The following is a 25,843-nucleotide window of genomic DNA, read 5'->3' on the forward strand; positions in this document are numbered from 1 at the left end:
GGGAGCTGGGATGAGATAAGAACCTGTCTGACCCAATTGTCCATCTGTCTGTGTCAGCTGCACTCCTCCCCTCCCCCGCTCCCTCCTTCCTCCCCTCCCCCACGCACTGGACGTGGGGGGAGACTGGGGAGGGGCCCAGGGATCTACTGGGCTGGCTGGGCCCATGGGTCTGACCCGGGGGGCAGGCGATTGCTCCAGAACCAGCAGGGCCCGTGGGCTCTGGAACCGGCTGGGTGAACGGGTCTGGAACGCAGCCGCAGTGTCCGGGGAGGGGGTCTGAAGCTGCTCCAGAACCGGTGGGGGGGGGGGCGGGTTGGACTCGCTCCAGAACCGGTGGGGGGGTCTGGACCCGGGCCGAGTTTCTGTCTCCGCTCTCCCCACATCTCCCGTTCCTCCGGTGCCCCCGGCCTCCGCCCCCAGCACCTGCCCCTTCTCTGCCTGGCTGTGGGGGCAGTGGGGTCTAGCGGTTGGAGCGGGGGTGGGGGGAGCCAGGACGCCTGGGTTCTGTCACGTGGGCCAGGCGTAATCCTGCTCCTCCAGGCAGTTCCCCCCCCCACATTCCCTGTGACGGGGGGGGGGGAGATTCTCCCTGTGACGCCCCCCCAGACCCTCCCCTTCCCAGCCAGCAGGAGAGCAGAGACCCCGCTTCCTCCAAAGAGCATTTATTGGCCTGCCCGAGCTCTGCCCACCCCCTCCTCCCCCCACAACAGAGCCAGGGCTCCCTCCCCACTGCCGGGGGGCCCGAGCCCACCTCAGCCACTGGGGCATTTGGGGGGTGAAGCCCCCTCCTCCGCTGTGTCTCCTTTTGGCCCCCCTCCCACTCTTCCGGGCTCCAGGGGTCTCTTCCGGGGGGGGATCTCTCCCCCGCTGCTCCCTGTCCGGGGGGGTCCAGCTGCAGATCCGGGGCTCCCCCCTGCCCGGTCAATATGCGGCCACGCAGACCATCTCGTCGGCCAGCTCGTCCTCGGCCCGCGGGCGGAACGGCTCCTCGTCACTGTAGAGGGGGCCCCCCGCCCCCCCGCCCTCCCCGTCGCTGCCGAGGGGCCCATGGGGCCCCCCGGGGCCCCGCCCGCGGCTCAACAGGTCGGAGGCGGCGTTCTCCATCTCGGCGATGGTCATGTGGCAGGCATCGGCGATCTCCCGCTTGGCGAAGGCCACGAACTTGGGGTCCTGGGCATAGAGCCCCAGGCCCTCCGAGATCAGCACCTGTGGGGCCCGGGGCCAGAGCGTTAGAGGGCCCCGGCCCCCCCAGAGAGGACGATCCCCATTCCCAGCCCCCCGAGCCAGACCCCGAGAATAGATGGCCCTAGTCCCTGTCCCCCCAGCCAGACCCTGCCCTGGGGCTGGATCGGGGCTGGCGTTGCCGAGAACAGATGGTCCCGGGCCCCATCCCCCCCCCCAGCCAGCCAGAGCCCCCCCGGAGGCTGCCCCCCGACTCACGGCTTCCACCAGGCTGTCAGCGCTGCCCCGCTTGTCGCGGTAGCCGGGGCCGGGCACGCGGAGATGGGCGTAGGGAGGCCAGGGCAGGTCCGGCTCGGGGGCCCCCCAGCGGGCGCGGGAGGGAGGCGGGAGGCTGCGGCTGCTGTTTTTCTCCCCCCAGCCCTGGACCGTCAGCCCCCCCTCCTCCACCAGCAGCAGGGGGGCGTAGAGGAGGCGGCCCCGCTGGGGGGGCGCGGCCCAGGCCTGGGAGGAGCCCCCCTGGGGGTGGCTGGAGCTGTGCCAGGAGGCGGCGCTGCCGTAGCCCTGGGGGGGAAAGCAGGGTGAGCAGCGTGCAGACAGGTGCACGCACACGTGCCCCCGTCGCACCATCGCACGCACACGTGCCCCCGTCGCACCATCGCACGCACACGTGCTCCCGTCGCACCATCGCATGCACACACACCCCGATCGCACCATCGCACGCACACGTGCCCCCGTCGCACCATCGCACGCACACACACCCCGATCGCACCATCGCACGCACACGTGCCCCCGTCGCACCATCGCATGCACACGCCCCCAATTGCACCGTCACACGCACATGCGCCCTCTGTCGCACTGTCGCACGCACACAGCCTCCTTGTCTCACTGTTGCACACGCACAGCCGCCCTTTGTCGCACCATCACACACACACCCGCCCTCTATTGCACCATCACGCACACACACACTCCTGTCACACCATTGCACGCCCCGTTGCACCGTCCCACGCACACACGCACACGTGCCCTCTGTCGCACCGTCACACATGCACACGTGCCCTTTGTCGCACCATCACACACACACCCGCCCTCTATTGCACCATCACGCACACACACACTCCTGTCGCACCATTGCACACCCCGTTGCACCGTCGCATGCACACACACGCCCTCTGTCACGCCCCCCGCACCCCGGCACCCCCCGCCGGACCTGGGGGCGCAGGCGCCGGGCCGGGGCGTTCTGGTGGTAGGTTCCCGGGATGGGGATGTCTTCACAGCTGCCCTGGCGCTGCAGGCACTGCATGAGGAAGGGCGACTTCCGGCCTGGAGGGGCAGCGGGGGGGGGCAATGTGACCCCCCAGCACTCACACGCCTCTGACCCTGCCCCCCAGCCCAGGCCCCGCCCCTTCCCCCTCCAGCCCCACCCTCATCCCTCCCTCTGCCTTGCCCCAGCCCCACATCTGCCCCTCCCCCAGTCCTTCCAACCCAGGCCCTCCACTAACTCCACCCACAATCCTAGCCCCGCCCAATGCACCTTCCAGCCATGCCCCGCCCACAACCCTAGCCCCACACCTTGCCCCGCCCAACGCGGTTTCCAGCCCTGCCCGTGGCCCTCCCCTTCCACTTGCCCCCTCTCTTTGCCAGAACTGCCCCTCCCCCCTGCCCCACCCATGTCCTTCCCCCCAGCCCCGCCCCCTACCTGCAGGCGTGGGAGGCAGCAGGCGTCTGTGCTTGGCCAGGCGCCCGCCCAGCCCCCCGCCATGGTGGGTGCTGGGGAGGCGTCGGGGGGGCAGAGGCAGGGACCCCCCGTATCCGTTGTCCCAGCGGTGCCGGGGGAGCCGGGCGTCCCCCCGAGTTGGCTGCCTGTGCCGGGGGGGGGGGGGGGGGGGGGGCGAAGGCCCGAGGGAGACAGAGCGAAGGAAAAGAGGGAGAATAAATGAAAAGTTAAGGCAAGGCAGGACGGGGGAACCCAGGCATCCGGGGGTCAGAAAACGCAGGAAGAGAAGAAAGAAGCAGCAGAGGGACAGAAGGATGCAGGATGAAGGACAGACAGAAAGCACCCAGTCCGTGACCTCCGCCCCCACCCTGCTCCCCCCTGGGGCCATGTGGGGCCTACTCCAGTCCCAGCCCCACTCCAGCTCCGACCCCTGAGAGTCAGGGCATGAAGGCAGCGTCCAGACTGAACCCAGTTCTGGGGGAGCCATTCCCATGCGGCGTTATGTGTGGCCGTTCCCCAGCCGCCCTGCCCCAGAGGTGGCTGCACCTCGGCTCCTCACCCGTCCCGAGAGGCCAGGCTCTCTGAGTCCTCCTCCCGGCTATTGTAGCCTGGCTCCGCCGCCATCTCCTCGGCTGAGGGGGGCTCCTCAAGCACTGTCGGGGGGACACAGGTCCCGTTGGAGCTCCGCCTGGACAGACACACGGACATCTGGAACCCTGGCATCCTGACACCAGCCCCTTGACTCTAACCACTAGACCCCACATCCCAACCAGAGCTGGGGAGAGAACACAGGCGTCCTGGCTCCCAGCCCCCCCCAGCTCTAACCACTAGACCCCGCTCCCCTCCCCGAGCCGGGAGAGAACCCAGGTGTCCGGTACCTGCTCACGCGGCGCCCGCTGGGGATGTGCAGCAGCTCCTCCTGCCCCCCCTCATTCTCCTCGTGGCTGGGGGGGCTGTTGGAGGCCCAGGCCAGACTGACGGAGGAGGGGCGACGGGACCCCAGCAGCCCGTTGGCCAGGGGCTCCCCACCCCCCTCAGCTGGGGCGAGCGCTGTGGGGGGGTGGTCGGGGGTGCTGCCATACAATTCCTCTGGGGTCTGTGTGGACACGGGGGGAGGTGTTAGTGGGGGGCACTTGGAGGGATCTGGGGGGGCAGGGACACTCGGGGGGCCTAGCTGGGCGGGTGTGGTTCCGGGAGCTATGGGGGGAAGGGAAATCTGGGGTGTTGGGGGGCATATGGGGCTGGGGGGGGTCTCACCTGGCATGTCAGCTGCTCTTCCTCACACCGGGTCTCCCCAGGCTCCTCCCCGTCCTCCAGGTCACAGGACAGCGCCCGGCGCATCTCGGGGCCCAGATCCTGCAGCGTCTGCAGCCCAGCCTGGGGGCGACCCAAACCATGGGGCAGCCGCCGGTCTCCCCCGCCCTGCCCCCAGCCGGCCCGGTCTCCCCTGCCCCGCCCCCAGCCGGCCCGGTCTCCCCTTCTCCACACCCGGCTGGCCCGGTACCCCCTCCACTCCTCCTCACCCCCAGCCAGCCCGGGGCTGCCCCATATCAGACCCAGGGCCCAGCCAGGCCCGATCGGGGGGTCTCACCTGCAGGGCGGTGGAGTTGCTGGGGGAGGCATCTGGGCCCAGAAGCCCCTTTTCCTTCCGCTTCCGGAACTTCCGGAAATAATCCTGGATCAGGAACGTGGCGTAAAATTTCCCCACCGTGACCTCCTCCTCTGCGGGCACGAGAGGGGTCAGGACGCCTGGGTTCTCTCCCAAGCACCGGGAGGGGAGGGGACTGGGGGCTAGTGGTTAGAGCTGGGAGCCAGGACGCCTGGGTTCTCTCCCGGGCTATATGGGGGGGGTCTCACCTTCGGGGGGCGGTATCACCTCATCCAGCAGCTTGGGTTTCGTTCTCTTCCAGATCTTCTTGATGACGGCCCGGAGCTCCTTGTTGGCCTGGTCCAAGTTGCCTGGCGGGGGTGATATCAGAGCCCAAAACCGTGAGCTATAGGTCAGGGGCCCTATGGGCTCCCGGGCAGGACTCCCATGATGCACTGCGGCCATGCAACTGCTGTGGCAGGACCGTCTCCCCTAGCTAAGAGGGGAGACCGTGGGGCATCATAAGGGTCGTAGCTGGGCCAGGGAACACGAGCCGTGGCAGAGAAGCGGGGGCAATGAGGCAAAAAAGAACCACAATCCCCACAATGCCATTGAACTACAACTCCCATGATGCCCTGCAGTGACTCGCCAAGAGGCTAGACTCTTGTGCATCATGGGAGATGTAGTCCAGCCACACCTCCCAGCCCATGGAGGAGAAAGGGAGAAGGGAGGCAGCTGAACTACAACTCCCATGATGCTCCCCTGCAGCATTTCGGTTCTCAATGGTTCTCCAAAAAGTTGATTTTTCCATGGGGGCGGGGGAGACGCCCCATTTCCCCCTCCAGCCCTTTAACCCTTTGCCCCCCAACTGTGTCCAGACCCAGAGACATAGCACTTGCTGGAGCCCCCCCGGAGCCAGGCCAAGCTGGGCCCTGAAACACCCTCCCCCTCCCCGCCAGCCCCCGACCCCTGGGGTTCACCTTCCGTCTTGATCTTGAGCGAGGTGCGGACCAGGGCGAAGAGGGTGGCATTAAAGGTGACGGTGCCGTCCGCGTTCAGGGGCATGTTCATAGCCACCAGCCGCTGCGGGGAAAGGAAGGAAGGATAGAACCCAGGCGTCCTGGCTCCCAGCCCCCCCACTCTAACCACTAGCCGCCACTGCCCTCCCCGAGTCGGGCCAAGAACCCAGGCGTCCTGGCTCCCAGCCCCCCCACTCTAACCACTAGCCCCCACTCCCCTCCCCAAGCCGGGCTGAGTACCCAGGCGTCCTGACCTTACAGGCCACGCGGTGGGGGCATAGCTTCCCGAAGCCGAGGGGCGGCTGGATCCGGCGCAGCAGGGTCACGACGTCCAAGTGCTTAATGCGGCCCCTGGGGAGAGAGCAGTGGGGTGGGGGGGAGATGGGGGGAGCTGTGGGGCACGGGGGGTTCTGCTGCCCCTGGTGGCGGAGGGGGGGGGATGGGTGAGGGGGTTGGCCTGATTCCGGGGGACCTGGGGGGACACTGATGGGGCAGGGCAGGGATCCAGCGGGGTGCAGTCGGGGGGTTGGGGGGCCCTTACTTGGCGGTGGGGTCGTATTCGGACCAGATGCGTTTGAACTCGTCCAGGTGGTGGGGGCCGAGGATGGACCAGTCCCGGGTCAGGTAGTCGAAATTGTCCATGATCACGGCCACGAAGAGGTTAATGATCTGGGGGGCAGAGCGGGGCAGAGGTCAAGCGGCGGGAAGGGGGGGCAGGGACCCCGTGGGGGGGGAACTGGGAGACTGGGGGGGGGCTACTGCCCGTTGGGCGTGGGGGGCCCTGGGGTCTATGGCAGGCGGGGGTCCCTGCGGTGGGAGGGGGGTGTCAGAGGCGGGGGGGCCGGGGGGCCGGGGGGGCTCACCAGGAAGGCGCAGAGCATGAAGAAGCTGATGAAGTAGACGATGGCGAAGTTGCTGCCGCACGTCAGCTCCTCGCCGGGCGCCACGTCGGCCTCGGGGTCACAGCGCTTCCCGGGCAGGCTGCTCAGCATGATCTCCTGCCACGCCTCGCCCGTGGCGCACCTGGGGCCGGGCCACGTCAGCGCCCCGCCTGGCCAGAGCGCCCCGCCCGGCCCCCTGCCCCACGGCGCCCGGCCCCGCCCGGCCCCCTGCCCCACGGCGCCCGGCCCCGCCCGGCCCCCTGCCCCACGGCGCCCGGCCCCACCCAGCCCCCTGCCCCACGGCGCCCAGCCCCGCCTGGCCAGAGCGCCCCGCCCGGCCCCCTGCCCCACGGCGCCCGGCCCCACCCGGCCCCCTGCCCCACGGCGCCCGGCCCCGCCCGGCTCCCTGCCCCACGGCGCCCGGCCCCGCCCAGCCCCCTGCCCCACGGCACCCAGCCCCGCCTGGCCAGAGCGCCCCGCCCGGCCCCCTGCCCCACGGCGCCCGGCCCCACGGCGCCCGGCCCCACCCAGCCCCCTGCCCCACGGCACCCGGCCCCACCCAGCCCCCTGCCCCACGGCACCCGGCCCCCTGCCCCACCGCACCCAGCCCCGCCTGGCCAGAGCGCCCCCCCCCGGCCCCCAGCCCCACGGCACCCTGCACCACCCAGCACCGTGGCCCGCGGCGCCCGGCCCCCTGCCCCACGGCTCCCAGCCCCGCCTGGCCAGAGCGCCCCACCCGGCCCCCTGCCCCACGGCACCCAGCCCCGCCCGGCCCCCTGCCCCACGGCGCCCGGCCCCACCCAGCCCCCTGCCCCACGGCACCCGGCCCCACCCAGCCCCCTGCCCCACGGCAGCCCGCCCGCGTGCCCACGGCACCCAGCCCCGCCTGGCCAGCGCGCCCCCGCCCGGCCCCCTGCCCCACGGTGCCCAGCCCTGCCCAGCCCCCACCTGGCCCCCTGCCCCACCGCGCCGGGCCCTGCCCCGCCTGGCCCCCCCCCGCACCTGGCCCCACCCAGCCCCCTGCCCCATGGTGCCCGGCCCCACCCAGCCTGCTGCCCCACGGCGCCTGGCCCTGCCTGCAAAGGGGGAACGCCCCCGCCCCACTCCCCCCAGCGCCGGGGATGGTTCTGGCAGAGCTTCCCCATCGTGGCTCTGGGGCCCGTCTGACGCTGCGCGGCCGGGCCAGGCAGGGCAGGCGGGGGCTGTGGGCTGGAGGGGCCGGGATCCGGGGGGGGGCCGGGCCGTACCTGAAGAGCAGCAGCACGGCCTGTGGGAAGGTCTGGAAGTTGTTGTTGCGGTTGATCTGCGTCCCGTCCTGCAGCGCCACTTTGCCGAAGGTCTGAAACGCCCGGGACGTCACTGGGGGGGGGACACCCCAAAACGGGCCCATTGCCCCCCCAGCACCCCGCAGGACAGCTGTCCTTACCGCCCCGCCCCAGCGAGGTGCGACTGGGACCCTGCACGCAGGGTGTGTGCGGAGACACGCATGTGCGTGCATTGCACACTCAGGGCCTGCACCAGCGTGTGCGCTGCACGCCCAGGAGCTCTATGCATCAGCACCCACGAGTGTGAATGGGACAGATCCCCGCGTGGCCCAGCGCTGGGTGTGCGACACACGCTAGTGTAGCCCAGTCTGCAGGCACACCCTCCGGGAGGCGTCGCACAATCAGAACCGTGCGCAAGCGTGCAATGCACACTCAGGGGGCGCGCACGGCCCCGCCCCTCGTGCAAGGCTCACCTGCATGCCGATGACAGCGTAGATGAAGAAGATCATGGCGATGAGGAGGGCGACGTAGGGCAGGGCCTGGGGGGGGGCGACACCATGGGGGGGTCAGGGCTGGGGGGGGCTCACGGGGCCCCAGCTGCCCACTCCCGCCCATCCCAGCAGGCATCACTCCGGCCGGGCCCCGCATGGGGGCAGAGCGGTGCATGCTGGGAAGGGGCGTCCCTGGCCCACCCGCGCGCCCCACCTGGAAGGACTTGATGAAGGTCCAGAGCAGGGTGCGGATCCCCTCGCCTTTGCTGAGCAGCTTCACCAGCCGCATGACGCGGAAGAGGCGGAAGAAGGTGATGGAGATGCGGGAGGTGTCCTCCGAGCTCTGGGGGGCACGGGCGGGGGCCCGTGGGTCACTGCCCCCAGCCAGCCCCGTGCCCTACCCCCCGGCCGCCCCACGCCCCCAGCCAGCCCTGTGCCCTGCCCCCCGGCTGCCCCACCCCCCCAGCCAGCCCCGTGCCCTGCCCCCGGCCGCCCCACCCCCCCACGCCTGACCCACGCCCAGGCCCCCAGCCGCCCCGCCCCCCCACGCCTGACCCACGCCCCGCCCTCCACGCCTGTCCCACGCCCAGACCCCCCACGCCTGACCCACACCCTGACCCCTGGCCGCCCCACCCCGTGCCCCCGACATCCCTGCTGCTCCAGCCCCCAGAGTCCATGGGGCGCCCAGCCCCCCCCGGGGCGACGGACGAGTCTGCAGCCCCAGCTGGCTCGGGCCCCCCAGCCCCATGGGCGGTGTGGGGGGCAGGGGGTTACCTCTCCGACGTGGCCGCCGTTCTGCCGGGCCGGTGTGAGGAGGAAGAGGAAGGGGGGGGGGCCGATGAAGCCGCGAGAGCCGACGTCGGACAGGAACAGCCGCGGGAGAGATGAGAGACAGACACCAGCGTGGGTGGGCGGACGGACGGACAGGGCGTGTGGGGCGAGATGGGTGGAGGGACGGACAGACAGACACGGTGTGTGACACACAGGGGTGGGGATGGACGGGACGTGGGGCACGTGTTTCTCCGGGGCGGAGCCGCAGCCCCTCTGGGGCGGGCGGGGGACCGGGTGCGGCCCGGACGCCGGGGTCCCCGGCCTGGATGCGGGGGAGGGGTGCTCACGTTGACCTCGGTGACGGCGATGTCCACCACGCTGCCCACCACGATCAGCGCGTCGAAGGTGTTCCAGGCGTCGCAGAAGTAGTGCTGCGGGGGGCAGGCACGGGGGTCAGGCCCCGCCCCTCTTTCCAGGCCCCCCCCCCTGTCTTGCCAGGCCCCGCCCCTCTTGCCAGGCCCCGCCCCCTGCCTTGCCAGGCCCCGCCCCCAGGCTGGCCCCGCCCCCTGCGGTACCCGGGGTTTGAAGGCGATGATTTTCAGCACCATCTCCACGGTGAAGAGGCCGGTGAAGACCATGTTGAGCAGGTCCATGACGTAGTTGAAGGGCTGCGACTGCTCGTAGTGCTGGGGGGGGGAGTGCGGGGTGAGGGGGGGCTGGCCCCGCCCCCTCCGCAGATGGACAGACAGGCCCCACCCCCAGAGATAGGGCCCTGCCCCTTCCCACTGAGGCCTTGCCCCAGCCTACCAGGCCTCACCCAGCCAGCCCCTGCCCATGCCCTAGGCCCCGCCCCGAGCCCCAGCCAGGACCCACCCCCAGCCAGGCCACGCCCCTACCATAGGCCACGCCCCAGCCCCACAAGGCCCCGCCCCATATTCTAGGCCCCGCCCCCGTCCACCCAGCCAGGCCCCGCCCCTGCCATAGGCCCCGTACACGAGGCCCCGCCCCCAGCCCGCCCAGCCAGGCCCCGCCCCTGCCATAGGCCCTGCCCCTACACTAGGCCCCGCCCCCAGTCCACCCAGCCAGACTCTGCCCCTGCCCTAGGCCCCGCCCCAGCCCGCGGACGGCACCTGCACAGCCAGGGCGATGGTGTTGAGCAGGATGAGCAGGAACATGCCGTACTCGAAGGCCGAGCAGTTCACGGCCGCCCACACCCGGTGCTGGTGCCGGTTCTTGGGGATGTAGCGCCGCAGCGGCTGGGCCTTCAGCGCGTACTCCACGCACTGCCGCTGGGGGGCAGGCGTTAGGGGGCGCCGGGAACTCCCGCCCCGATCCCCCTGCCCGACCCCAGCCCCCCACTGCGCCCACACCCAGCCCCTTCCATGCACTGCCGCTGGGGGGTGGGCGTTGGGGGAGTTCTGGGAACTCCTGCCCCCCTGCCTGCCTGCCTGCCCCCCGGCCTCCTGAGCCCTGTCTGAACCATGACCCCCACTGAGGCCCCCCATGCCCAGCCCCTCCCACTCAGCTGCTGCCCCACGCGCTGCCTCTCAGGGGACGGGGTTGGGGAATCAGGAACCCCACAACCCGCTCCTGAAACAGGCTCCCCGCCCCCCCACACCCCCCACGGCGGGGCTGCTACCAGCTCACAGTTGTGCTGCCTGCTCGCCCTGGGTGCGGAGGGTGATGGGGGGTGGTGGGGGGCAGTGGGGGGGGCAGGTGAGGGCCGGGGGTACCTGGTTCTTGTCCAGCTCGCAGTTGCGGTACTCCTGCTCGCCCTGGGCGCGGAAGGTGATGATGACGAAGCCGACGAAGATGTTCATCATGAAGAAGGCGATGATGATGATGTAGACGATGAAGAAGACGGAGATCTCCACCCGGTAGTTGTAGATGGGGCCCTGGTTCTCCGCGTTGGCGTCGATGGCTTTGTACAGCAGGCTGGGGGCGGGGGCGGGTCAGACGGGGACCCCCAGGGACCCCCCTGCTCCCCGGTCCTCTCCCAGCCCCATCTCCTGCCCCCCAGGCACACCCAGAGCCCCCCACCTCCCCCAGCCCCCCACCTCCTCCAGGCCCCCCAGCCCCATCTCCTGCCCCCCGGTCCTCTCCCAGCCCCATCTCCTGCCCCCCAGACACACCCAGAGCCCCCCATCTCCTGCCCCCCAGGCACACCCAGAGCCCCCCACCTCCCCCAGGCCCCCCAGCCCCATCTCCTGCCCCCCGGGCATTCCCAGATCCCCCCTCCCCAGGCCCCCCACCTCCCCCAGCCCCCATCTCCTCCCACTCCCGGGACCCCCCAGGCCCCCACGCCAGCCCCCGGCCCACCTGGGCCAGCCCTCGAAGGTGGAGACGGTGAACAGGGCCATCATGCCGGACAGCACGTTGTCGAAGTTGAAGTCACTGTTGTGCCAGACCCGCTCGCGCACCATGGGGTGCCCCACATCGCCGTCCTTGTACACGATGAACGTGCCCCTGGGGGCCGGGGCTCAGGGGGGCGCGGCCTGGCCCCCGATGGCCTGAGCCCCGGCCCCCCGCGCCCCGACCCCCAGCCCGGCCTCCCCCACCCAGCCTGGTCCCCCCACGCCCCGACCCCCAGCCCGGCCCCCCCGCGCCCCGACCCCCAGCCCGGCCTCCCCCACCCAGCCTGGTCCCCCCACGCCCCGACCCCCAGCCCGGCCCCCCGCGCCCCGACCCCCAGCCCGGCCTCCCCCACCCAGCCTGGTCCCCCCACACCCCGACCCCCAGCTCGGCCCCCCCACACCCCGACCCCCAGCCCGGCCCCCCCCCCCGCGCCCCGACCCCCAGCCCGGCCCCCCTGCACCCCAACCCCCAGCCCGGACCCCTGACAGCCAGAGCCCCGGCCCAGACCCCCCCAATGGCCTGACCCCCATCCCAGCCTGACCCACCCCGTCTTTCTAACCCTCCTCCCAGCCCGGGGGCAGCGGAGGGAGGCAGGCGGGTGGGGGCCGGGCTGGGGGTCCCTGGCTGGGGTGGGGGGGGGACGTACTTGCATTCCTCCGGCGTGTGCTTCGCCTCGTCTGTGCACCTGTAGAACTTGCCCTGGGGACAGTCGGGGGGCTGGGTTCGGATCCGCCCGCCCCACCCCCCCGCATGCCCTGCCCCACCCCCCCGCATGCCCTGCCCCCTCCTTCTCCCTACTCCCCACCCCCAGCCTGCCCCACATACCCTGCCCCTCCCACCAGGGGCGGCCTGGGGGGCAATGGTGATGCAGAGATGGGGGGCAGTGTGGGGGGGCCGGGGAATTGGGAGGCCCCGGGGGTGGGATAGGGAGGACAGCAGGGCCAGGCCGGGGGGGGGCCAGGCCGGGGGGGGCCAGGCCGGGGGGCTCACCTTGAAGAGCTGCACCCCGATGCAGGCGAACATGAACTGCAGCAGCGTCGTCACGATCATGATGTTCCCGATGGTGCGAATGGCCACGAAGACGCACTGAACCACGTGCTGGGGGGGGGGGGGGGGGGGCGGCGTGAGACTCCCCTGCCATGCAGCCCCCCCGTGCCGCCCCCCAGCACAGGGCCCCTGCCGCCCCCCCCCCCCCGGCCCGCCCCTCACCTTCAGCCCCTTGGCCCGGTTGATGGCTCGCAGAGGCCGGAGCACACGCAGCACCCGCAAAATCTTCACCACCGAGATGGCGCTGGAGCTGGTGGGGGGGAAGGGGGTGGGGGGGGTCAGAGACATCGGGGGCAGCTCCCCAACTTCCCCGTCCAGCACCCCCCCGCTACCTCCTCCCCCCACACATCCCACCCCCCCCCGGCGTATCCCACCGCAGCCACCAAGGGTTCCCGCGCCCGGCGTATCCCACCGCAGCCACCAAGGGTTTCAGCGCCCAGCATCTCTGCCCCCCCCCCCCCCGCTTCCTCTGAGTGTGGTGCGTGTGCCTCAGTTTACCCATGTGTTACTTCAGCATGTCGGTGATGGGACCCGGTGTGTGACTGTTGCAGAGACCAGCAGGGCCCCCCCCCAGCCACGCGTCCGCGGACCCTGGGCAGCCCCCCCCTCTGCCCTCCTGGGTCAAACTGGCTACAACGGGTGGCAACACCTTGCCCAGGAAAGAGCCACAGGACTGGGGAGAGGCCCGGGGGGGTCTGGCTGGTGGCCGGGAGGAGAGGGAGTCGCCCGTGCGGGGTGGAGGGAAGTGAGGCCCAGGATGGGGGGCTCAGGGCCCCACAGGGGGTCGCTGCTGACAAAGTCTCCGTGCTGTGACCCCGAGAACTAACAACCCCCGACTGCGGCGAGGGGGGGTCCGGCCCCGGGGGTGGCGTGTAGGGCGGGGCAGTGTAGGGACGGAGCAGGGGGGCTGGGTGCTGTGAAGCCGGGGGGAGACCCCGGGTGGGGGGGAGACGCCAAAGCCCCAGAGTCCCGCCCGGCCGCGCCCCGAGCCCCACCGCACCCACCCGCGGCTCCCCGTACAGCACCGTGCACCCCCTGTGCCTGGAGCCCCCCCCCCCAGAGTGCCGCCCCCACTCACTGGATCCCGAAGGAGATGAGCGAGACGCTGACGACCAGCAGGTCCAGCAGGTTGAACCAATTCCTGCAGAAGGACCCTTGGTGCAGGAAGGCGCCGTAGGCCGTCATCTGGGGGGGGGAGCGGGTCAGTCCGGCCACTGGGCCCACGCCCCCCCCCGAGCCAGGAGAGAACCCAGGTGTCCTGCCCCCCCCCCGAGCCAGGAGAGAACCCAGGTGTCCTGCCCCGCCCCCGTACCTTGAGCAGGATCTCCACGGTGAAGATGGAGGTGAAGGCGTAGTCAAAGTAGCCGAGGATCTGGGGGTGGGAGACAACAGAGAACGTGGGGCAGCCCCCTCCAGGCCCCCGCCCTGCCCCACGGCCCCCCCCGCCCCGCCCCAACACCCTCCCCTCCCCCCCCCCGCCCCGGGGCTCACCACGTTGCGGAAGGAGTGGGCCCGGATGGGGTCCTCGGCGGCCAGGGAGATGCTGCTGAGGATGATGAAGACGAGGATGAGGTTGGTGAAGACGTGGTGGTGGATCAGGGCGTGGCAGCCCACGCGGAGCCTGGGCGAGAGGGGAGCCAGCGGGTCGGAACCGGAGCCGGAGCCGGAGCCGGAGCCGGAGCTGAGCCGAGCCACCCCCGGCCCCCGCGCCCCACGGAGGAGGAGGAGGAGGAGGGGGGGGCTGCGCACTCACGGGTTGGTGCTGCTCAGCAGGAAGAAGGCGCTGCCGGCTGGGATGGGCAGGACTTTCTCCACCGGCTCCTCCAGCTTCTCCACGTGCGACTCGGCCAGGCTCTCCCGGTCCCCCTCCTCCCCTGCCGGGCAGACGGACGGACGGATGGACGGACGGACGGGCGGGCGGCGGGGGCAGGGCGCGGGACCCAGCTGTGGGTCAACCAGCGCCCCTCCCAGAGCCGGGGAGGGAACCCGGGCGTCCGGGCCTAAAAACACCACGGATCAAGGGCTCCAGCCCCACGGCGCCCCCCAGCGCCCGGCCCGGCCTGCCACGGGAGAACCCCCCCAGCCCCGCCACGCCCCCACATCCACTGCCTACCTCCTTCTTCACTCCCTTCTTCATCCTCCTCCTCCTCTTCCTCCCCGCACTGCACCTGGGGAGAGAGCAGCAGCCGGCCCGGCTCCGTGTCTGTCTGTCTGTCCGTCTGTCCGGGGGGGGTGGCCCTGCCCCCCCGCCGCGGTATTAAAGCCTGGCCCCTTCTCTGAGCCAGGCCGTGAACCCTGGCGTCCGGGCCATGCCCCAGCCGGGCAGAGTATCCACCCCCTTCTGGATGACTGTGGTGCCTGCCTCAGTTTCCCCTACGTGCCGCATGTGTAGCGAGGTGGCGGGGGAGGGGGGCTGTGGTTGCAGAGGGGCAGGGGTGACCTCGCCTGGCAGCCGGGCCCTGGACAGGGTGGAACCGAGCAGGGGGGGCCTAGAGGGTCCCCCCATCGTGAAGCCAGTCGCTGCAGGCTGGGCTGGGTCTGGGCGCACAATGGACCCAGCTGCTGGGCACTGGCTGAGGGTGCGGCCGGCTGGGGCTTGGTTCCCTCTGGGGGGGCGGGCCCTGGGGGTCTGGAGTGAAGGACCCCCAGGGGGTGCAGGGCCTGATCCCCAAGAGCAAGTGGGACTCCCAAGGGGGGGGCCAGGAGCCCGGGTCCCAGGAGCCCAGGACGGGGGCGACCCGCTGGCGTGACCTGGGGGGGCTGCTGGGCTGGGACTCCCGGGGGCCAGAGGGCTCTGGACCGACCCGGATGGACTTTGCCAGCCCCGTATGGCCCAGGGCCCGGGATCGGGGGCTGGGCTGCCCCCCCTTGGGGGGGCCACTTCTTACCTCCACGTGGCCGTCCTGGCTGCCGCTGTCCGGGGCCCCTTCGGCCGCCTTCTGCCTGCGGGGAACAGGGGGCTCGGCTCTATCGCTGCCACGAACCCAGGCGTCTGGGCGCCCAGCCCCCCCGCACTCTAGCCTCCCCCCCCCCCCGAGCCGGGCAGAGAACCCAGGCATCCGGGCGCCCAGCCCTCCGCGCTCTAGCCTCCAGACCCGCCCCCCCCCCCCCGAGCTGGGCAGAGAACCCAGGAGTCCGGGCGCCTCACTTTTTGCTCTCCTGGGCCGAGTTGATGTTGTCCCCGTCTGCCAGGTTGTCCACGGCGATGGCCAGGAAGACATTCAGCAGGATATCTGGGGGGGCTCAGGAGAATAGGGGTGCAGGGGACCCTATCCCAGCCCCCCCAAATCCACCCAGCCCCTGGTGCCGCTGCCAGGCTGCAGTGCCCCCCTGCTACCCCCCGCCCCCATCTGCCCCCTGCTACCCCCACTCCAGCCCCGGCCCGGCGGGTGCAGTTGCCGCAGATGAAGAGGATGATGAAGTAGACGCAGACGAGCATCCCCGGGAAGTAGGGCCCCCCGTAGGCCATGATCCCGTCGTACATCACCGCGTTCCAGTCCTCGCCCGTCAGGATCTGGGGGGGGGGGGACAGCCGTCAGCGGGGGGCGCTGGGGGGGTGGGGGGCTGGCAATGGCCGTTGTGAGACGGTGAGCGGGGCCCGGGGGGGTGTCGGAGGGAGTCCTGGTGGACTTTGGGGGAGGTTCCCGGGGGGGTGGCGGGGGGCACCTGGAAGACGGTGAGCAGGGCCTGCGGGAAGGTGTCGGGGGTCCCGGGGGGTCCCGGGGGGTGTCGGAGGGAGTCCTGGGGGGGTGGCGGGGGCACCTGGAAGACGGGAAGGTGTCGGGGGTCCCGGGGGGTCCCGGGGGGTGTCGGAGCACCTGGAAGACGGTGAGCAGGGCCTGCGGGAAGGTGTCGAACGTGCTGCGCTTCGTCTGCGTCTCGTCGAAGTTGAACTTTCCGCCGAAGAGCTGCATGCCCAGCAGGGCGAAGATGATGATGAAGAGGAAGAGCAGCAGCAGCAGGGAGGCGATGGACTTCATGGAGTTCAGCAGCGAGGCCACCAGGTTGCTCAGCGAGGCCCAGTGCCTGGGGGGGGGGGGGTCAGAGCGAGCGGCCGGCCCCCTGCCCCACACCCGGCCCCCTGCCCCACACCCGCCCCCCAGCCAGTGCCTGCGGGGGGGGGTGTCAGAGCGAGCGGCCCAGCCCCCGGCCCCACACCCGGCCCCCTGCCCCACACCCAGTGCCTGCGGGGGGGGGGGTGTCCCCGGCCCCCCTGCCCCACACCCGGCCCCCCCTGCCCCACACCCAGTGCCCCGGGGGGTGTCAGCGAGCGGCCCGGCCCCCTGCCCCACACCCGGCCCCTGCCCCACACCCGGCCCCCCAGCCAGTGCCTGCGGGGGGGTGTCAGAGCGAGCGGCCCGGCCCCCCTGCCCCACACCCAGTCCCCGGCCCCCCACACCCGGCCCCCTGCCCCACACCCAGCCCCCCAGCCAGTGCCTGCGGGGGGGGGGGGGTGTCAGAGCGAGCGGCCCAGCCCCCTGCCCCACACCCGGCCCCCTGCCCCACACCCGCCCCCCAGCCAGTGCCTGCGGGGGGGTGTCAGAGCGAGCGGCCCGGTCCCCTGCCCCACACCCGCCCCACACCCCCCCCTGCCCCCACAGTGCCTGCGGGGGGTGTCCCGCCCCCCCTGCCCCACACCCGCCCCCCAGCCAGTGCCTGCGGGGGGCGGGGCGTCAGAGCGAGCGGCCCGGCCTCCCTGCCCCACACCCGGCCCCCCTGCCCCACACCCGGTCCCCTGCCCCACACCCGGCCCCCTGCCCCACACGCAGCCCCCAGCCAGTGCCTGCGGGGGGGGTGTCAGAGCGAGCGGCCCGGCCCCCCGCCCCACACCCGGCCCCCTGCCCCACACCTGGCCCCCCAGCCAGGGCCTGGCGCCCCCACCTGGTGACCTTGAAGATGCGCAGCAGGCGCACGCAGCGCAGCACGGAGATGCCCAGGGGCTGCATGGCCTCGGCCTCCACCAGCAGCGTCTCCAGGATGCCGCCGCACACCACGAAGCAGTCGAAGCGGTTGAAGAAGCTGGCCAGGTACGCCTGCAGGCCCAGGCTGTACATCTTCAGCAGCATCTCCAGCGTGAAGAGCGACAGCAGCACCTTGTTGGCGTAGGCTGGGCGGGGGGTCAGGCGGGGGGTCAGGCGGGGGCCCGGAGCCGGCCGGCGGGCTCGGGCGGGTCCCCAGGGTTCGCGAGGGGCCGGGTCTGGGATCCCCTGGAGGCCGGGGCGGGACGGTCGGGGCCAGGCCCCGGACTGGGGTAATCCGGGCGGGATTATCGCCCCGGGACGCAGGGATTAGGCAGATCTCGGCTTGGCAGGGATTAGGGGAACCGAGGCCAGGGATTATCACAGGGCCGCCTTGGGGGGCGGAGAAGGAGCCGAGCGGGGCCCTGGGCCGGGATCAGCGCAGAGGGAGGCTGGGCTCCGGTGTCTGGGACGCAGCCGGGGCTGGGATTGCCCCCACGGGGGTTAGGATTCGCTGGGGCGGGGACGGATCCCCGGGGCCGCGACAGGCAGGGAACGTTGCCGAAGGAGACGGGGCTTGCCTCCATCGCGGGCCGTGTCCGAGCCGGCTGGGGGCAGGTTCTTCGAGCCGGGGGGCAGGAGACGAAGGCCTCGGGTAATCGCCGAGCGGGCGTCCCGCAGAGCTGCAGCAGGGGGTGGCGCGGGAGCCGGGGCCGGTTCTGCCGGGGGTTGCAGTGACGGGGGCCCAGGAGGAACCGGGCTTGGCCAGAAGCGGGTTTCTCACCGATCCGGGGTCTCAGCACCGGGGGGGTCACGAGGGCTCAGAGTCCCCTCCCCAGCGGCTTAGGGCTGAGCGATTCCAGAGCAGGAGGGGGCGGCGGGTTTGTTTGGGAACCCAGGCGTCCGGGGGCGGGGGGCAGGGGCTCACCCTGGATCTGGGTCAGCCAGTCGGGTTGCTGGTAGTGCTCGGAGGCGATGGTCAGCGTGTTGAGGAACACCAGGATCAGGACCATCCAGTAGAAGGAGACGGATTTCACGGCCAGGCGGCACCTCTTCCGGAAGAGCCGGTTCAGGCGCCTGCACCGACGGCTGGGGGCACAGCGGGGGGGGGGGGGGGGGGGAGTCAGGCAAGCGGAGCCCCATGGATTCTCCCCTGCCAGGGATCAGCGGGGCCCCCCCACTTTGCTCCCACTCACCAGAATTTTGTCTTCGAGATTTTGCCTCTGGAGAAGAAGAGAAACGGAAAATAAAATGCAGCCACCTCTGGGGTGGAGCCTGGGGCCTGTTGTTACCCCCAGCCCCGCGGCGCGGCACCCCCCGGCACTCACAGGTACACGTCACAGCAGGTGGCGTGATGCTCCTCTTCGCCCACGTTCTCAGTGTTGACCGAAGTGGTTTCGCTCGCAGGGAGACTGGCTGGGGGAGAGACGGACGGGTGAGCTCAGCCCACAGCGCCCCCACCCTCCCCGTGGCCAGCAGGAGCCACTCCAGATTGACCCTGGCGGAGCTGAGATCAGAATCCAGCCCAGCCCCCATTCCAATCAGGAGTGACTCCGGAGCCCGGAGCTGAGATCAGAATCCAGCCCCCCATTCCAATCAGGAGTGACCCTCTGAGGATTGACCTCAGGAGGACTCCAGGAGGCTGAGAGATGGCCTGGCCCCCCTTGTAAACAGGAATCCGGACTGACCCTGAGAGCAGGCCCCCCTATTGCAATCAGGAGTGACTCCGGATTGACCCTGGGGGAGCTGAGATCAGAATCTGGCCTGGCCCCCATTGTAATCAGGAGTGACTCTAGATTGACCCTGGGGAAGCTGAGATCAGAATCCGGCCCAGCCCCCATTATAATCAGGAGTGACTCCGGATTGACCCTGGGGGAGCTGAGATCAGAATCTGGCCCGGCCCCCCCTTGTAATCAGGAGTGACTCTGGATTGACCTGAGGGGAAGCTGAGAACAGTGTTAGCGACCAGCACGGCCCCGGCTGGGATCCCAGGGGCAGGGGGGTGGGTGGGATGTGACGCCCCCCCGGGCGATGTCACACAGGCACAGACAGACAGACGGACACAGACAGACAGACAGATGGAGACGCCGCGTTACTGTGGGTGTCGGTGGAATGGCTCGAGTGACGGAACCATCGGTGCCGGCCCCGCTTCTTCTCCGTCAGCTCTTCCACGGTCACGCCTGCCCCAGAGACGCACGGACGGGGGATGGAGGACGGATGCACAGACGGGGGCATGTGGGGACGGATGGATGGACAGGAGGACACGTGCGGGGGGGGGATGAGAGACAAGACAGACGGACGTGAGCGTTGTGACAAAGGAGGAATGTGAATGTGACCCCTCCCACGTCCTGGGTCAGGGGTGGCCCCAGGGACTGACACGCCCGACCCCCCCCCCCCCAGCTGGGAGCCCGGACTCCTGGGTTCTCCCCCGGCTCTGGGAGCTAATTAACTCCGCGTGGGCGGGGGCAGCAGCACCACCAGGGGAAGGGCACATGGTGCCACTAACTGCCCTCGGGGCACTGCTGGGGGAAGATCACAGCCTCCGTCCTGCCCCCGGCCCCCACCCTGCTCTGCTGCGAGAGAGAAAACCCGGCCGAGAAACCAGACTCGGCTCCCGCCCCCCGCCTGCCCCACTGCTGGGATCCTCTGGCCCCCCCGCCTGCCCCTCCCGCTATAATTCAATTGCTTCCCTCCCCCCCCACCTCTGCCTCTGCCCCCGCCTAGTCACTCAGGTTCCCGCTAACCCCCGGCCTGGCGGCTGCCCCGAACCCCACCTCGCAGGGAGCACAGCGTCTCCTGCCCCAGATCCCCACGCTGCGGCTGTGGGGCGGGAGTGAGGGGCACCGGCGGAGCTGGGGGGGCTGTGGGGCGGGAGTGAGGGGCACTGGCGGAGCTGGGGGGCGGCTGGGGGTCTCACGGGCATGTTTGTTCTCCGGGTCTCCCTCCTCGTCGTCAGGGTCGATGTCCTCGGCCTGCGTGATCCAGTCCAAGTAGCCGCGCAGATCCTCCTCCAGCTGCTGCTTCTCCCGCAGCTTCTGGAAGTCGCCACGTGCTTTGGCCTTCTCGCGCTCCTTGGAGAACTCCCTGTGGGCGGCGAGGGGCTCAGCCGCCCGGGCCCAGCACACGCAGCAACACGCTAATCGCAAGCACACGCTAATCACACGCTAACCACATGCACACGCTAATCACATGCTAATCAAACGCATCCACCATGCCCACACGCTAATCACACACACACGCTAATCACATGCCAATCACACACACGCACGAATCACACACACACGCTAATCACATGCACATGCTAATCACCCGCACCCGCCATGCCCACACACTAATCACACACACACGCTAATCACATGCCAACCACACACACGCATGAATCACACACACACGCTAATCACATGCACATGCTAATCACCCGCACCCGCCGTGCCCACACACTAATCACACACACATCACACGCACGCGCTAATCACATGAACATGCTAATCACATGCCAATCACACACACATGTGCGAATCACACGCACACGCTAATCACACGCACATGCTAATCACACGCACAATGGGGCTGCGCACACCCGGCATGCGTGTCCCCCCCAACCTGCTCACAGACAGTGTGCACATGCCCGCACACACGAATGCCACACAGGCCAGCTAACCAGCCCCCTCCCTGACATGTTAAGAACACGCAGCCCTCGGCACACGGCTGCAGAGCCTCTTCAAGCCACCTCCCACCCCAGGGCCCCAATTACTCCCTGAGCTCCTCCCCAGAGCTGGCCGCATCCCCCAGCACCGCCCGGCGCCCCCCCCTTACCCACTGAGAACCCCCAGCACCAGGTTGAGGACGAAGAAGGAGCCGAAGATGACCAGGCTGACGAAGTAAACCCAGGGCAGCTCGTGCCCCATAGCGTCCTGCATCTGTGGGGGGACAGGGGTCAGAGGGGGCATGGTGCTGGGGGGGCAGGGGCTGGCAGCCATGGAGTTCCCAGTGAGGACCCACAATGGATAGGGGCCCTGGGGGGTCAGGAGGGACCCCAGGGCAGGGCAGGGGCATCTCCAGGAGGCGGGGAACCGAAGGGGGGGCTGTGGGGGTCCCCTGGAGATGTGGGGCTCTCACCCCGTACAGCACGTCTGTGCAGCCCTGCACGGCAATGCACCGAGAAGGGGTGCAGGGGGGATCCCGGGGGGCGGGGGGACCCGGGGGTGCAGGGGGGATCCCGGGGGCGGGGGGACCCTAGGGGGCTGACCCAGTAGAGCACGTCGGTCCAGCCCTCCATGGTGATGCACTGGAAGGGGGTGCAGGGGGACGGGGGTGCAGAGGGGATCCCGGGGGACCTAGGGGGCTGCAGCCCTCCATGGTGATGCACTGGAAGGGGGGCTAGGGGCTGACCCAGTAGAGCACGTCGGTCCAGCCCTCCATGGGGGGATGGGGGTGCAGGGGGGCAGGGGGACGGGGGGCAGGGGGGATCCCGGGGGCGGGGGGACCCTAGGGGGCTGACCCAGTAGAGCACGTCGGTCCAGCCCTCCATGGTGATGCACTGGAAGGGGGTGCAGGGGGACCTGGGGGTGCAGGGGGACGGGGGGGCAGGGGGACCCGGGGGTGCAGGGGGGATCCCGGGGGTGGGGGGACCCTAGGGGGCTGACCCAGTAGAGCACGTCGGTCCAGCCCTCCATGGTGATGCACTGGAAGACGGTCAGCATGGCGAAGAAGAAGTTGTCGAAGTTGGTGATGCCCCCGTTGGGCCCGTCCCAGCGGCCCCGGCACTCGGTGCTGTTGAGGGGACACTCCCGGCCGTGCCCCGAGAAGGCGCAGGGCGACGGGTCCTCCTCCGCCTCCAGGTCTGTGGGACGGAGGGACGGACGGAGGGACGATCAGGCGGGCTCACCCCCCCCAGCCCGCCCCGCTCCCCCGGGGGGGGTGGGGGGGCCGCGTACCTGAGCCGAGGAAGAAGCAGGTCTTGTGCATGCGGCCGATGAAGAGCTCGAGGCCGATGATGGCGTAGATGATGATGACGAAGAGGACGAGCAGCGCGATGTGCAGCAGGGGCACCATGGCCTTCATGATGGAGTTCAGCACGATGTGCAGGCCTGGGGGGGGCGCGTGACAGAGGGTGTGACCCAGCATGCACTGCACGGCAGCCGTGCGCAGAGAGACGGCAGGCGTGCAACGCGCCCGGGCACTGTGTGACATCCTGCAAGCCGTGCAATGCACTGGGGGCCGTGTGATATCGTGCAAGCCGTGCAACGCGCCGGGGATGGTGTGATGTCGTGCAAGCCATGCACTGTGCCCGGGGGCCATGTGATATTGGGCAAGCCGTGCAATGTACTGGGGCTGGCGTGGTATTGTGCAAGCCGTGCTACGCGCCGGGGATGGTGTGATGTCGTGTATGCTGTGCAATGCACTGGGGGCGGTGTGACATCGTGTATGCCGTGCAATGCACGGGGGGTGGTGTGATGTCGTGCAAGCCGTGCAATGCACTGGGGGCCGTGTGATATCGTGCAAGCCGTGCAACGTGCCGGGGATGGTGTGATGTCGTGCAAGCCATGCACTGTGCCCGGGGGCCATGTGATATTGGGCAAGCCGTGCAATGTACTGGGGCTGGCGTGGTATTGTGCAAGCCGTGCTACGCGCCGGGGATGGTGTGATGTCGTGCAAGCCGTGCAATGCACGGGGGGTGGTGTGATGTCGTGCAAGCCGTGCAATGCACGGGGGGTGGTGTGATGTCGTGCAAGCCGTGCAACGCACCAGGGTGCTGTGATATTGTGCAACGCGATGCTGTACAGCGAAGGAGGGTGCACTGCAGTGGAGCAAGGTGTGGCCTGCCGTGCGACGCGACGCCTGCCCGTGCGACACCCCCGTGAGGCACAACGGCGCGGCGTGACGCCGTGCAGCGCCCAGGGCCCCCCGACACCAGGCGGGGAAACGCCGCGCCCGCCAGGCAGCTCCACGAGCTGCGACCTTGCAGCACCCCCCCGCCCCGAGCCCGGCCCCCGGCACCAGCGGGGCCCCCCCTTACTGGGGACGCCGGAGACGAGGCGCAGGGGCCGCAGGACGCGGAAGGCCCGCAGGGCTTTGACGTCGAAGCCGCCCGGCTTCCCGCTCATGTGGTGGGCGTCCCCGGACTTGTGGGACGCCTGCTCCAGGATGACACTGAACAGCCTGTGGGGAGAGCGGGGGGCAGTCAGAGGGGGTGGGGCGCGGGGCCTTCCCGGGGGGGGCCCGGCCGTCGCTCTGCTCGGGGGGGGACGCACCCCACCACCACGATGACGAAGTCCAGCAGGTTCCAGCCGTTGCGGATGTAGGCGCTGGGGTGCAGGACCAGGCCGTACGCGATGATCTTCAGGAAGGTCTCCACCGTGAAGATGACGAGGAAGATGTACTCCACCTGCTCCTGTGGGGGGCGGGGGGGCGGGGATTGAACCCAGGCGTCCTGGCAGCACCAACCCTCCCCCCCGGCCACAGACCACAGGCACCCTGCCAGCCCCCCCGGCTTCCTAGAGAATGCACCTAGGCCATCCCTGATGGGGAATGAACCCAGGCGTCCGGGTGACAGCCCTCCCCCCCCCAGGGGTCTTCCTGCTGTAGGCTGGACTCAGACCCCCTAACGGTTCCCCCCCACTTTCTAGAGAATGAACCCAGGCGTCTGGGGTAACGCTGCAGACCTGGAGGGGCCGGGGTGACGAAGCGGGAGGTATTTCGGGGGATTCTGTGAGCGCCGTGTGTGTGCCTCAGTTTCCCCCCCACATGTTTCTTGGCGGTGGGACCCAGGGGGTGATCCCTGCAGAGGCCATTGGAGGGCAGACCCCCACCCCCACACGTCCCCCAGCCAGACCCCTTTGTGCTCCGGGTCAGCGGCTGCACCGGGTCAGGGCAGGTGGGGACCAGGCTGGGAGGCCCCCTATCCCGGGAAGGAGACAAAGGACGGGGGAGGGGCGAGGGGACGGCTCCGGGGGACTGGGGGGAGAGGCCAGGCCCCCGTGGGCAGCCGGCGGGGAGACCCCCAGGTGGTCGCTGCTGTAACCCCTGGCAAAGGCTGCGCTGTGCCCCCGAGAACCAACGACCCCCAGCCCCGCCGGCCGGGAATCGGGGCTGGCGGCGAGCTGGGGGCCCGGCCCTGGGGAGGGAGACTCCAAAGCCCCCGAGTCCCGCGTGGCTGCGCCGCGGGGTTCAAGGGCAGGATCCCTGGGGGCTGCGGCACAGACGGGACCGGGGGGGGAGTCGCTGGAAATCCCTGCGGGATGGTCCCGGATTAGCGCCAGCGGCGGCCCCCCCGCCCTCCCCCGCAGACGGGTAAGCGGCTTAGAGCCTGCAGGACGCAGCGCACAGCCGGGCGCCAGACAGACAGACGGACAGAGAACCCAGGCGTCCGGGCTCCCCCCGGCTCTAACCGCTGGACCCCCCCACTCCCACTCCTCCGTGACCTCCACGCCGGGAGGCTGCAGCCTGGGCCGGGGGGCCCGGACGCCTGGGTTGGCGGGGGGGGGCCCGGACGCCTGGGTTCACGGGGGGCTCACCAGGTCGTGGTTGGCCGCGTTGGAGTCGTCCTCGGGGAAGGGGATGTAGACGCCCAGGGCCACGCAGTTGGCAAAGATGGTGACGAGGATGAGGATGTCGAAGGGCCTGGGGGGGATGTTAAGGATCCAAAACGGAGGCCCTCCGCCCTTCCCCCCACATACCCCCCTCGCCCTTCCCCCCACATGCCCCCCCGGCCTCCCTCGCCCCTCCCCACAGGTCCCCCCCGCGTGGGGCGGATGCTTCCACTCGACGAGGCTGATGGCCGCCTGGCGTAGGGGGTTGGCGAGGCCGAGGCAGAAGAGGGCCCGTGGGGAGCGCGGCACCGTGGGGCTGCCCTGGGCCTTGTGCTTGGCGGGGGGCAGGCGCCGGCGGGGGGTGGGCGGGGGGCTGCCGGGCCCTGGCCCCCCGGCCTCTGCCGCCCAGCCCGGGCTCTCGGGGGTGCCGGCTTCTGGGGAGAGAGAGAGGGTGAGCGTGTGCCCCCCCCAACCGGAGCCCCCCACTCTGTCCCATGGGGCTCCCCTGCCCCCTTCCTCACCCCAACCCACGCAGCCCCCCAACCCCTCCATCACCCCCTGCTGGAGCCGACTGATGGCCCGGGGGGGGGTTGGGCACTGGAGGAGGGGGTCAGTGTGTGTGCCCCCAATGGAGGCTCCCAACTCCCTGCCTCCCCCCCAACATATCCCCTCCCCCCACCAGTCCCCCCCAGCCCCATCGGGGTCACTTACCCCTCCCGTTCTCCTCTGGCTCCGACATCCTGGGGGCAGCTGGGGGGTTGGCCTCTTAGCGCGGCTGACGCCCTAGGGCGGAGATGGGGCGCCCTGGGGCAACGCCCCCCACACCCTGCTGGCCGCTCGGCAGGCCCCCAGCTCTCATGGGGAGCCGGCACAAGTTGGGGGGAGCCGGTGGCTCGGAGGATGGGGTGCCCTCTCGGTGCCCCTTGGCTCTGCTCCCGCTCTGGGTGCCCCCTGGCTTCCTGCCCCCCCGGGGTGTCTCCCTGCCCCTGGCAGCCCCCCGGGCTCCCTTTCTGTGCCGCTCTCCCTGCGTCTCCGGCCGC

General features: G+C 70.7%; 1 protein-coding gene across 1 annotated transcript; it reads right to left on the bottom strand.

Annotated features, from left to right (window-relative positions):
• Nucleotides 1-726: 726 nt before the first annotated feature.
• On the bottom strand, nucleotides 727-23,393 carry CACNA1F (calcium voltage-gated channel subunit alpha1 F). Its single transcript, XM_067552429.1, has 43 exons — nucleotides 23,291-23,393; nucleotides 22,209-22,361; nucleotides 21,918-22,114; nucleotides 21,088-21,191; nucleotides 20,189-20,355; nucleotides 18,600-18,687; nucleotides 18,468-18,494; nucleotides 18,200-18,360; nucleotides 17,195-17,420; nucleotides 16,132-16,339; nucleotides 15,707-15,827; nucleotides 15,462-15,546; nucleotides 15,202-15,256; nucleotides 14,427-14,481; nucleotides 14,067-14,187; nucleotides 13,805-13,934; nucleotides 13,626-13,685; nucleotides 13,392-13,498; nucleotides 12,476-12,563; nucleotides 12,257-12,364; nucleotides 11,913-11,965; nucleotides 11,231-11,377; nucleotides 10,645-10,846; nucleotides 10,042-10,200; nucleotides 9,487-9,597; nucleotides 9,259-9,342; nucleotides 8,915-8,935; nucleotides 8,355-8,483; nucleotides 8,123-8,188; nucleotides 7,632-7,723; nucleotides 6,367-6,526; nucleotides 6,045-6,172; nucleotides 5,758-5,854; nucleotides 5,465-5,567; nucleotides 4,754-4,855; nucleotides 4,488-4,618; nucleotides 4,154-4,273; nucleotides 3,775-3,992; nucleotides 3,456-3,584; nucleotides 2,879-3,042; nucleotides 2,378-2,502; nucleotides 1,441-1,683; nucleotides 727-1,206 (listed from the first exon to the last, which is right to left on the bottom strand). The coding sequence occupies exons 1-43, from the start codon at nucleotides 23,376-23,378 to the stop codon at nucleotides 922-924; spliced, it is 5,418 nt and encodes a 1,805-aa protein (XP_067408530.1). The 5' UTR covers nucleotides 23,379-23,393; the 3' UTR covers nucleotides 727-921.
• Between the last annotated feature and the right edge of the window lie 2,450 nt (nucleotides 23,394-25,843).

Source organism: Emydura macquarii, unplaced genomic scaffold (genome assembly GCF_026122565.2).
Source record: "Emydura macquarii macquarii isolate MOO-44397 ecotype Brisbane River unplaced genomic scaffold, CSIRO-AGI_Emac_v2 contig_1386, whole genome shotgun sequence".
NCBI lineage: Eukaryota > Metazoa > Chordata > Testudines > Chelidae > Emydura > Emydura macquarii.

Bases quoted from the DNA above. Each gene is read 5' to 3' on its own strand.
- CACNA1F (XM_067552429.1), bottom strand. From the start codon at position 23,378: ATGAGCGGGAAGCCGGGCGGCTTCGACGTCAAAGCCCTGCGGGCCTTC. The intron at 6,527-7,631 runs GTACGGCCCGGC...GCCCGGCCCCAG, and splicing joins GCCGTGCTGCTGCTCTTCAG to GTGCGCCACGGGCGAGGCGT. The intron at 5,855-6,044 runs GTAAGGGCCCCC...CTCTCTCCCCAG, and splicing joins GAATACGACCCCACCGCCAA to GGGCCGCATTAAGCACTTGG.